This window comes from Thamnophis sirtalis, unplaced genomic scaffold (assembly GCF_051295495.1).
Source record: "Thamnophis sirtalis isolate CommonGarterSnake01/CBP01778 unplaced genomic scaffold, rThaSir2_p1.2 scaffold_2, whole genome shotgun sequence".
Taxonomy (NCBI): domain Eukaryota; kingdom Metazoa; phylum Chordata; class Lepidosauria; order Squamata; family Natricidae; genus Thamnophis; species Thamnophis sirtalis.
In genome coordinates, this window is record NW_028261382.1 from 63,930,057 (window position 1) to 63,942,590 (window position 12,534).

The 12,534-nt window shown below is 44.9% G+C and overlaps 1 protein-coding gene across 7 annotated transcripts in view; it reads left to right on the plus strand.

Annotated features, from left to right (window-relative positions):
* RIMBP2 (RIMS binding protein 2) overlaps positions 1-12,534 on the plus strand; it is a 119,005-nt gene that overhangs the window by 98,866 nt on the left and 7,605 nt on the right. For 3 of the 7 annotated variants that reach the window (XM_087705800.1, XM_087705801.1, XM_087705802.1), the window contains 5 exons: positions 236-394; positions 3,946-4,656; positions 6,705-6,822; positions 9,603-9,784; positions 11,583-11,751. In XM_087705800.1, the coding sequence (XP_087561926.1) occupies positions 236-394; positions 3,946-4,656; positions 6,705-6,822; positions 9,603-9,784; positions 11,583-11,751 (1,339 nt within the window). The remainder of the gene's footprint in view (positions 1-235; positions 395-3,945; positions 4,657-6,704; positions 6,823-9,602; positions 9,785-11,582; positions 11,752-12,534) is intronic. The other 4 variants (XM_087705803.1, XM_087705804.1, XM_087705805.1 and 1 more) reach the window with 2 other exon arrangements.

Genomic DNA, 12,534 nt, shown 5'->3' on the forward strand with positions numbered 1-12,534 from the left:
GTCAGAGGGGAACGTCAGAGGAGAAATGTCCTGGCAGTGAGAACGATTGATCAGTGGAATAACTCAGCCTTCAGAAGTTGTGATGTCCCATCACTGGAGGCTTTGAAGAACAAACTGGACAGGCACTTGGCCAAGATAGTATAAGGCCTCCTGCCTTGAGCAGAGGATTGGATTAGTAGACCTCAGAGGTCCCTTGCCACCCTATGATTCTCTGTTCTATGTTCCTCTCCCACAGCCCCACTATTGCCATGGGGAGGAATATCACACGGAAAGCAGCCGAGGGTCCGATTTGTCGGACATTATGGAAGAAGACGAAGAGGACTTATATTCAGAGATGCAGCTGGAAGACGGTGGGCGGAGACGAGTTAGCGTCACCTCGCATAACACCCTGAAGGTAAAAAGAAATGATGACCCAAAGGTGCTTTTTTTTTTTCAAGAGGCAACTGGACTTTCTTTGTTTTTCCTTGAAGACGCCTCACTTCTCATCCCAGAAGCTTCTTCAGCTCTGACTGGATGGTGGGGAACGGAAGGATGGATCCTCCTGGCAGACAGCTGGCCATTTGCATCCTATTAGAGCAGTGTTTTTCAACCTTGGCAACTTGAAGATGTCTGGACTTCAACTCCCAGAATTCCCCAGCCAGCGAATGCTGGCTGGGGAATTCTGGGAGTTGAAGTCCAGACATCTTCAAGTTGCCAAGGTTGAAAAACACTGTATTAGAGGGTTGTTGAGGCCACTTGGATGTTGATATTGTTAGGTAAGCTCCCCGTTGGGAGAGCGAGTACATTCAGAGAAGCGTTGGGAGACTTGTGTTGGAGAACACACAAACCAGCATATAGAGACACTGCAGTTTAAATAGGCTTTTACTTTCATGGAAATAGAGGTATCAGAGTCCATCAAGGAGTCCAAGTCATACACGGATAAGACAGTCAGTCATCAACGTCTTTCAGTTAAGGGATAATCCAAGTAACATAGTCCAGTATCCTATAATCAGTTCAGAACTCAAAGTTTGCTAGCAGTTGCAAAACTTACAATAGCTCACGGCACTCAGATCAGATCAGCCCAGCATCTAACAACAGAGAGAGAGCTAACAGTTATTCTGGCTCCCTCTTATGGCCGATTGAGGAAATACAGCACCCAATCACATTTTACAGTATGTTTAAAGAAACAGGTACAACATTGTTACATGATTTATATATTGCCAACCCAACCGTTAGAATTATATTCCTAACAGATATGACCAGCTGCCTCCAAGGAATATAAATCCTTCCATTCCCCACCATCCAGTCAGAGCTGAAGAAGCTTCTTGGATGAGAAGTGAAACGTCTTCAAGGAAAAACCAGTTGCCTCTTGAAAAAAAGCACTTTTGGGACAACCATGACCTAGATGACCGAGACTCTCCACAGACAGGGTGAACCCAGTTTGAAACAGCGGTGTTTTACAAGCCATGATTTATAGACCAGTTACCCATCCGTGGTTGGTGTCTGTCCTGAGCCATGACTGGCAAACCATCCCGGTTTAAGTGTCAAGCTGGTTGTGTTAGCCAGTCCTTATTGTACACAAACAGATGTTCCAAATCTACTTTGAGATGTACCATGGTTTTCCTATGCTGCAGTTCTGGTGGCAGAGAGAAAGAAAGAAATGGTCGCACGACTGGAGTGGTAAATTGGGGGTGTCAAAAGATGGAGATAAGTTGAGAGTCTACAGAAGCAATGCAGGGCCCTCGGGAAATTTTTGGAGACTTCCCATCAGTTATCTAAGCTTGGATTTTGCCAGTGTGTCCTTTCAGGTGAAAGGGAATTCTTCTCCAGCAAAGTCCCGGCAAACAGTCTCTCGTGAGATTTCACAACTACAGACTTTTATCGGGCTTGGAGAGCTGCCAGGCCGATATCTTCCAAACGCCAGGCTGTAGCAGCAATTACTTGACAAGAAGTCAGGAACAGATCTTCAATCTAATGAATTGGACTAATGGTCTCCTGCAAACTCCCCTCCCCTTTCACTCCACTTTATTCCCTATGGGAGGGGGCATTCACCCTCCACCTGTGGCATTACTCCTGAGTCGGCCCTTGTTCCTTAGCTCTTCCCTTCATCTGGCAACTCTGTGCATGCGCACACTGGGAACAGGCTCCAGCTATTCCTCTGCCTCACTGATCTCCGACTCTGAAGGCAGCTGATAACTGGCATACGGCTCTGGCCCCCTCTCTGCCTCAACACAGAGCCCTCATCAGAGCCTTCCCCAGACTCCAGTACTGGCCCATGTTCCTCCCCAAACTCCTCACTGTCTTGAGTCTGCCACCAGCTGGACGCTGGCAGGCCACAACAAACATCTAAGAACTTTCCCGTGGAATCTAGATGCCTTGATGCCTTTTAGTAGACAAAATATGGTGTGCCGTCCTCAAAAATTGAGGTCTTATGGGATATCAGGTAGCTCTCCTCAAAGTTGCAATTCAAATCTTGAATCCTTCCACCGAATGGAACGTCTAAGTTTATAAACAAGGGATCTTCTGAAAAGCAAAGGGATACATTTAGAAAAAGAGCTTTCCTTCCACCTTGGAGTTCTCTGTGTGGTATCACATCTCCTACATTTTTTTAAAGGGGCGTCCTCTCCATCTCAGCAGGTATCACGTTTTCCTTTTTCTTTCTTTCAAACGTAGGCAACGTTGCTTTGATCTGGCAAGGCACTTTAGTAAAAAAAAGTGGGATTGTTTTTAGGAAGTCATTAGGGTCTAAAAAGTAAAAAAAAAACAGTTAATAGGATTGGAAGATTTCTGGTGGATCTGGGGTAGCTTCCCCACCATTGGAGGAGAAGGAGGACCTTCAGAGAGACACGTACCCCAAAGGGGGGGTGAGACATGTTCTTTTAATCAATAGTGAAGAGATTTTTGTACTGAACAAAGGTATTAACATTGAGAAAGAGAGAGAGAGAGAGAGAGAAGGGTTAACCTCCAGCAGTAGCCGATTCTGAGATGAGATTTTCTGTGTGGGGTCAGCCACTCATGCTCTCTATGCCTGGTCAGTTTCTTCTCTTGACTGCAGTAAACATGCCTGCTAAAGTTGACACCTCGCCCGATAGACCACGCTAGGACAGCTGTTCTAATCATCTGTTTTATTTTCACAGATTCCCATTCAAAGCATGACATAGTTCTTCCCTTGAGTAAGAGCCGCATGCTTTCAGCTCACCATTGCTGTATAACTAATTCTGTCTTTATTTTTTCCCTTCCTTTCCTTTCCCTTCCTTTCCCTTCCCCTCCCTTCCTTTCCTCTCCTTTCCCTTCCTTTCCTTTCCCTTCCTTTCCTTTCCTTTCCTTTCCTTTCTTTCCCTTTCCTTCCTTTCCTTTCCCTTCCTTTCCTTTCCCTTCCCTTCCCTTCCTCTCCTCTCCTTTCCCTCCCCTCCCCTCCCCTCCCCTCTCTTCCCCTCCTCTCCTTTCCCTTCCTTTCCTTTCTCTTCCCTTCCTTTCCTTTCCTCTCCTCTCCTTTCTTTCCCTTTCTTTCCCTTTCCCTCCCCTTCCTTTCCTCTCCTTTCCCTCCCCTCCTCTCCCTTCCTTTCCCTTCCCTTCCTCTCCTCTCCTTCTCTTCCCTTTCCCTTCCTTCCCTTTCCTTCTATTCCCCATTCACACCTTCCCCATTCATCCATTCCTCATTCATCCCTTTCCTTCTGTTCCCCATTCCCTTCCCCATTCATCCTTTTCTTTCTACTCCGAATTCATCCTTTTCTTTCTACTCCGAATTCATCCCCTTCCCCATTCATCCCTTTTCTTCTGTTCCCATTCATCCCCTTCCCCATTCTTCCCTTCCTTTCCCTTCACTTCCCTCTCTCTTTTTAAAAATTGCACACTGTTTGTTCTCTTTGCCTTTCTTTCTTTCTTTCTCTCTTTCTTTTTCTTTCTTTCTCTCTCCTTTTCTTTCTTTTTCTGTCTTTCTTTCTCTCTTGGTGGTGACTCTTAAAGGAATGCTGTCACCACAAAACCACAGAAACAGTTTTCCAGGAGCCTCCCAATTTTGCCCACCGCTGTAAAAAACTGTTCAGTATCCCCGAAGTGGCGGAAGAGGAAGGCGATCACTCCGAACGTTTCCACAAGCAGGGATTACGGAGGCCCCACCAGGCCCGGAATGCCCTCACTAGAGAGGGTAGATCCACCATGGCCTCCTATCAAGAGCATCTGACCTTCTGGCACCCTGCCACCAAGTCACGGAGTTCAGAGGACACCGAAGAACGAGGTTGTAGGTCCAGCAGGCCTTCCACCCGAAGCCCAGACAGTGGCTTGGACTGTGGCAGCGAAGAAGAAGAATCGCGTTTTATTTTCCCCCCGGCGCACGAGACCCCCACTGTCCGTATGTCCCCCACCTGTGGTCAGGATGAGGACAGCTCTTCCTTGTCTTTACGGCCCCTCTTGGCCCGTCGCAAGACTCTAGTCCGGCAGAGTAGCGTTGAAGAAGATTTTGGAGACCCCATCCAGCCCGTTGTGGACTCCCCAAAGCAGGAGGACCTCCCAGCTTGTTACAAGAGGAAGCCTGAGCTTCAAAGATGCCGTAGAGCAGAAGATTTGATCCATGAAGACGCTGAGGGAGGTTGGAGTAGCCCCTTGGTAGAGAACGAAACGAGACTCACTTCTCTTCCGCTTTCAAAGCATCCCTCCCGAAAGTCTGAAGCCCCTCCGGTGTGTTGCCATCCAAACTTCCTTCTACTATCTGCCTGCCCAATCACTTCCTTTGTTTTCAAACAAAAATCTTCATTTCTCTCTTTCCGTTTTGAGTTCTTCTCTCCCATATGCACGTGACTCTTTCTTTTTTCCCATTTTCTTCTTCTCCTCCGCCTCCCGATAATTTATTTCCCATTTTAATTTGTGTTGCTTCATCGGCTTCCTAACACTTACTTTCCCTTTGGTTTCATTTTCTTTCTTTCTTTTAATTCTGTGCCTTGTTTAAAATATATATATATATATATATATACAGTATATATAATGAGATTCAATTGCTTGTCGGTCCGTTATGATTTCATTGTTCCCCACAGGCCACAAATAAATACCTAAATAATTTTTTAAAAAAACACCTGCCTCTTTCCCCCCTCTGTTTTCTTTAAAAGGACAACTGAAACGATGTTTTAATTAAGGGTTAGCTGAACTGCCATTGTCCTGACATTTGGAATCGCTCTTTAATTTTATTTCTCTTGTTTTCCCTTCTTTATATTTGTGCTCTCGATCTTGGGCTTGGTAGAATAGAACCATGTTATAATGTGATGCACACCTTCAGCAACAACAACAAAACACACACAGCCAAACACTGAATGTATTTCCATCCCCTCCTCCCTTCTTCCGTTCAATGTCTGCTTTCAATCGTTTTTATCTTTCTTTTTTCTTTTTAGTTTATTTTTAACCTCATTCCAGATTTTCAAGGATGGACATTCTCGGCAATCCTTGGGGTTCTTTCTATCCCTACTTTATTTTTCCATTCCTGCTTGTTTCTTTCTTTCTTTTTTCCTTTTGAACAAAATCAGAAAGCACCTCTTCTTGCCTTTGAAGTTGCAAACTCTTAACTCTCTCAGCCTGCGGGAAGACCCATCATCCACTCCCCAGGTTTTAGCCCCATTTTTTCAGAAAACAGAAAGACGGGAACGCATGAGACATAGATGGATGTTGTGTCTTACTTACTGAATGTGATTTTCTCCAGTCGATCCACAGCGTGGTTTGCTCCCGGTGTAGCAAACTAGAGACATCCCAAATATTCCGCTCTGCGTAATAAGGAGATCCAGCGACCCATTATTCCGAACCCGTGTCCTTCTTCATGGAATGCTTTTTTTTTTTTCAAAATTGTCCATCGACCAAATTGATGTTTCCCCACCTCCTCGCCGATGGTTGGTTATTTGCAAAGCCATTCTGCTGAAAGTCCTCGATAGAATTTGGAAAAGCCTCTTTAACAATTTTTTGTAAAGTTGGGAAGGCGGCAGGCAAAGTAACAGATAGAGGGAAGACATTGTAGGCAAAAGATGCCAAATATTCCGCAAATAGGATAGGCTAAACGCTCCAAAAAGCCGATAAAAACCTACCAGCTCATCCAGATTTCGTAGTTCCAAGGAATGGCCGCATTCTCAACAAAAGGACGCAACCACAAAGGCAAAAGAAAACGTTTAATTCTTCTTCTTTTTTTGGGTTTGAATGTGTGACTGTTGTCCCCAAATATGTGCCATGTCCGGATGGCAATTTTTCTGTCTCTCCGTCCGTCTGTCTGTCTGTCTATCTATCATCTATCTATCTATCTATCTATCTATCTATCTATCTATCTATCTATCTATCTATCTATCTATCTATCTATCTATCATCTATCTATCTATCTATCTATCATCTATCTATCTATCATCTATCTATCTATCTATCTATCTATCTATCTATCTATCTATCTATCTATCTATCTATCTATCTGTGATTTTCTTTCTCAGGTTTAATGGCATCTGTTCCCTTTCCTCCTTTTTTTCTTCCTTCCTTCCTGTTCTTTTTCAGCTAACCTTTCAGTTAAAAAAGAAAAGTTTAGTTGCCTTTAGAACGTACATTTTCAGAGAACGATTCGTTTGATTTTTCTTCCACGCAATTGTGTATGCCTCCCTTGTTGCCTTTCGCACCTTCTACGGGGCAGTGGGGTAGCTTTTAAACATCTTTCTCTTCCCCCACCCCTCTTCCCTCCTCTTTTATTTTTGACTGGTGTGGACCTTCAGCTCTTAAGTAATCCAACGTCATCCAGGCGGCCGGATCGAGGGGAGCATCCAGATCGAAGATTATCTCATGGCACTTCCGGTCCCCAAAGGTCACGTCCAATCCTGGTCCCTCCTATGGGTGAGTTGGCGATGATCCTTCTGCGTGGTTGGTTGGAGGGTTACCGAGTTTAGAGGAGAAGGTTGATTTTGAAGACCTGATTTGATACAATGGAAGGGAATGACTTTTTTTCCAGTGGGACCAGTCTACTTGCATATTAGCTCCATGTATTAACCTCTAAGCCATGGGTTCTCCTCGCTTTGTCAGCTACACCAGGGGAGAGATTAAGTATTTTTTGCCAGTGGGACCGGTCCATCAGGGCAACCTAGTCTACCCAAATATGGGATGGGGCTTACTGCTTCTGCTTTCACTTTTCAACACCAATCCAGAAGGCTTCACAGGCAGTTGCTTTCATGACAAACATTTTGTGTGTGTTGAATTTAAATATTTTATCGACAAAGAAATAAAGAGAGACTAATATAGATCTATTTCCAGTTATTTAACTCTAGTCAGAGCCACACCCTTTGAACCTGGGCTGCTTACACATTAGGTAGATGTATTAACCTCTAAGTCACAGGCTCTCCTCGCTTTGTCGGCTACACCAGGGAAAAGATTACGTGTTTTTTTTTTAAATCAGGGCAACCTGGTCTATCCAACTATGAGATGGAACATACTTTTGCCTTTCAGCCCCAATCCAGGAGCCTTTGCAGGCAGTCACTTTTGCAAAAAACTAGTTTTTGTGCTAAATTTATATTTTAACGACAAAGAAATTTAAAAAATAGTTTGTCGTGAAAGCGGCTGAAGCGTTTTAGTAGGTAATGACTGCAAGGAAGGAAGGCAAGCTGGAAAAAAATTGCTGTAACCAATGTTTATATTTTATTAACACAGGACTTGCAAATGGTTACCGTACACAATTTGAGCGAGCACATCGACTTGGTTCACCCTTGCTTACATCAAGGGTCAGCTGACACTTCTCTCTTGTGCAAAGTCTCATAATTAGAAACAACTTGCAACTTGCCACCTTTCCTGCAGGTTTCCCCACTGTCTTCGTTCATTGGAAGCAGCTGGGAAGGCCTCAAATGGTGATCACGTAACCCCAGGAGGCTGCAACCGTTGTAAATGTGAGCTGGTTGCTAAGTGCCTGGATTGTGATCATGTGACAGTGGGGAACTTTGTGACGGTCATAGGTTGCTTTTTTTAAATGCCATCCTAACTTCAAACTATCCCTCCCTCCCTTCATTCTTACCTTCCTTCTGTCGGAAGAAACGTCCATCTGGGTTCAGTTCCAAGTGGGGGAAAAGATTCATGGAAGTTGCTTGGAAAGAAGGTTTATTGACGATGGACAGGATCACATGGTTTGAGATCCTGGGCAAAAAAAGGGAAGAGATGCTGAGAGTGCCTGGGTTTTATGCCCTCTGTGGGCTTTTGAATTTGAGCTTGTATTCTGATTGGTTGTCAGACTCTGCAGTAGGCAGTCCTGAGAACCAGGCTGGTTGAGCCTTGCTGGGTGATGATGTAGTGAAAAGGCGTTGGGATTCCTATTATGGCTCTGCCTGAAGGGGGGAATCTTTGTTATGTAGAATAGACTGGCCCAGGCCTTAATGGTCCATTGACAAAGGTGAGAGAGGGGGCTGAGTTTCTGCCTCCTTTTAGGGGACATATTCTGCCCTTTTAATATTTCCTAAAACATTTCATTTTTCTAGGAGAGAGATGGGTAGTAACTTCCTATTCTTCCTTCCTTCCTTCCCTCCCTCCCTACTTCCTTCCTTTCTTCCTCCCTTCCTTCCCTCCCTCCCTACTTCCTTCCTCCCTCCCTTCCTTCCCTCCTTCTTTCCTTCCTTCCTTCCTTCCCTCCCTCCCTCCCTTCTCCCTTCCTCCCTCCCTTCATTCCTTCCCTCCCTCCTTGGGAGATATGCATCTATGATTGGGGCAGTCCTGGCTAGGACATCTGATCACTTGGAACTCTGCCATCAGCAATCTGGGTGATGTTTTATTTCAACTTCAACCAAGGAACAAGCTAGGGTCAAAATCCACATGCAGTTCTGCAGTGCCATCTAGTGGCAGACCCCAGTATTTATTGTGTTGTAACATGGGGGGGGGGAAGAAAACCCACCGACTGGGGGATTCTGGGAGTTGAAGTCCACACATCTTTAAGCCGCTGAGTTTGAGGAGCATTGTTCTAAACAGCTGTTCATAAATGCACATCAATTATGCCTAAATTATTATCATATGCGTGTGCAGATGTTATGACCGTAGTGTTTGGGACCTAACTTGAGTCACCAAACATGGTTATGTTACAACAGTTCGTTTAGTGACGTTCAAGGTCATAATGGCACGGGGGAGACCATTTGTTTGCAGTTACAGCCTTGGCAGTGTAGGAAACTAGCACTCTCTTAGAAGAATGAAATGTTTTAGGAAATATTAAAAGGGCAGAATATTTCCCCTAAAAGGGAGGCAGGAACTCACCTTTGGCAATGGGCCATTAAGGCCTGAGCCAGTCTATTCTACGTAACAAAGATCTTCTCCTTCAAGCCAAGCCATAATGGGAATTGCCCAAAGCCCCTTCGTTACATCATCACCCGGCAAGAGTCAACCAAGCTTGGTATTCAGGACGAGCAAAGCCAAAGGGTAAATCAGATTCACTTAACATCTGGATTACTAAGCGATCAACTGTGGTGATTCGCTTAACAAACGAGGCAAGAAAGGGGGTAAAACGGGGCAAAACTCACTTAAGAAATGTCTCAACTTATCAACAGAGATTTGGGGCATGATTGCGGCTGTAGGTTGAGGACTACTTGTACTCCTAATAGCTCTTACCTCCGTGGAAACAATTTTCGGATCCAACCTTTCTGCTTTTCCAGATGGGTACAGTAGTCGTGACCGCCTGTCTCCAGAGATCTACGAAGAATCAGAAACTGACACTGGAGCAGAAGAGATGACCACGCGTATCTTTGTCGCCCTCTTTGATTATGACCCACTGACCATGTCTCCAAACCCTGATGCAACTGAAGAACTTCCCTTTAAAGAAGGACAAATTATCAAGGTAGGGTTTATTGAAAACTAGCCGATAATCCGGCATTGCCCAAGTAATTATTTATAGGGGGGAAAAGTCCGGACCAAGCGTAATTTCTAATGTTGGCTTTTTCCCCTTACCAGAAGGAGCCCCCTTGTGGAGCACTGTGAAGCCATTACCATGGCAACTCCACTGCGCTGTACAGTAGAAGCCATTTTAAGGCACAACAGATTGTATCTTAACAGAACCCACACCCCGAGGGGTGTTAGGGGTGTCTTACCCCCACAGTATTTGTTTCCAGAGAGTAAGTCATCTGTGTACCAAGTTTGGTTGAAATTGTTCGAGGCGTTCCAGAGTTATGCTGGAAAACACACACACACACACACAGATACACACACAGCTATTTAGACAGACAGACAGAGAGACAGACAGATAGAGATAGAGATAGATACAGCTAGTCCTTGATTTAGTAAAGATTCATGGTGTGACGTTTGAACTTGCAACAGCACTGAAAGCAGGGACATACGATAGCTTTTCACACTTATCACCATCCCATGATCAAAATTCAGACGCTTGGCAACTGGCTTGTATTTATGACGGTTGCAGCATCCCAGGGTCACCAGATCCCCTTTTGCGACCTTCTGACAAGCAAAGTCAACGGAGAAGCTAGACTCACTTTAACAACAATGTTATTGATTTAACAACTGAAGCCATTAACAGATTAACAGAATTGGAAGGGACCTTATAGGTCATCTAGTCCAATCCCCCACCTGCCCAAGCAGGAGACCCTACACCATTTCCAACACATGGCAGTCCAGTCTCTTCTTGAAAGCTTCCAGTGATGAAGCTCCCACAACTTCTGAAGGTAACTTCTGTTCCATGGGTGGATTGCTGTCACTGTCAGGAAATTCCTCCGTATTTCCAGGTTGAATCTCTCCTTGATCAGTTTCCATCCATTATTCCTTGTCTGGCCTTCAGGTGCTTTGGAAAACAGCTTGACCCCCTCCTCTCTGTGGCAGCCCCTCAAATATTGGAAGAATGCTATCCTGTCTCCCCTGATGCTTCTCTTCCCTAGACTAGCCATTCCCAGTTCCTGCAACGGTTTTAGCCTCCAGTCCCCTCATCATCCTGGTTGCTCTTCTCTGCCCTCTTCCAAAATTTGTAAATGGAAAACCGACTAGATGGCATTTCCAGGACAATGTGTGAAGCTTAGCAGTCAATAGTAAGGAGAGTTTTCCAAGCGGAATCTAAATTCAGGTGTATGAATTCCTTGAGAATAGAGAAGCGTTGTTAGGGTAGTAGAATGAGGGTCTTCACTGGATAAAACAATTCATGTTTTAGACTCCAGGCCTTTGATCATAGATAGATTCAGATTAACAGAGTTGGAAGGGACCTTGTAGGTCATCTAGTCCAACCCTCCCGCCCAAGCAGACACTACACCATTTTTTGAAAAGATGGCAGTCCAGTCTCTTCTTGAAAGCCTCCAGGGATGAAGCTCCCACAATTTCCGAAGTCAACTTCTGTTCCATGGGTTGATTGTTCTCACTGTTAGGAAATTCCTCCTTATTTCCAGGTTGAATCTCTCCTTGATCAGTTTCCATCTGTTATTCCTTGTCTTGTCCGATTCACGTAACTGTGGCAAGAAAGGTCGTAAAATGGAGCAAGACTCACTTGACCATCTTGCTTAGCAACAGAAATGCTGTGCTCGATTGTGGCCATAAGTCGGGAACTTATATGAGAAATGACATCTGAGCCCCTCTTAAGCTTTGAGAATTCTAACCGGTGATCCTTTGATTCTTTTCCGCATCGTCTCTTTTCTGCATCTAAGGTTTATGGGGACAAAGATGCCGATGGATTTTATCGGGGCGAAACGTGTGCGAGACTGGGCCTTATTCCTTGCAACATGGTTTCTGAAATCCAAGCGGACGATCAAGAAATGATGGACCACCTTGTGAACCAAGGCTTCCTCCCTCTGAATACCCCCATCGAGAAACTTGGTAAGTATCGGCCTGCGGGCAGGCATGGAACTGATGGCTTCACCACATTCCTTTGGATAGTGTTTTTTATGGTTGGGAAATGTTCAGTCAGATTACAGTCAGATTAACAGAGTTGGAAGGGATATTATAGGTCATCTAGTCCAACCCCCCCACCCAAGCAGGAGACCCCACACCATTTCTGACAGATGGCAGTCCAGTCTCTTCTTGAAAGCCTCCAGTGATGAAGCTCCCACAACTTCTGAAGGCAACTTCTGTTCCATTGGTTGATTGTTCTCACTGTTAGGAAAATTCTTCCTTATTTCCAGGTTGATTCTCTCCTTGATCCACCTCCATCCATTATTCCTTGTATGGCCTTCGGGTGCCTTGGAGAATAGCTTGACCCCCCTCCTCTCTATGGCAGCCCCTCAAATATTGGAAAACTGCTATCCTGTCTCCCCTGGTCCTTCTCTTCACTAGACTAGCCGGGCCCAGTTCCTGCAACCGTTCATTGTATGTCCCCTCATCATCCTGGTTGCTCTTCTCTGCACTCTTTCTAGAGTCTCAACCTCTTTTTTATAGTGTGGTGACCAAAACTGGATGCAGGATTGTAGGTATGGTTCTCTATGTTTGAGATCAGGACTCCTCTAAGTTGCATTCCTACAACATGTTTAATTAGGACACTTCATCGTTTGGAAAGCACGAAGAACATAGGCAAGTGGCTTCCTCTGTAATACCAGATCAACAATAAAGCAATAAACAACATCCCTATTGAGGAGCTACAACACTCCCACCAATACTGAGAGT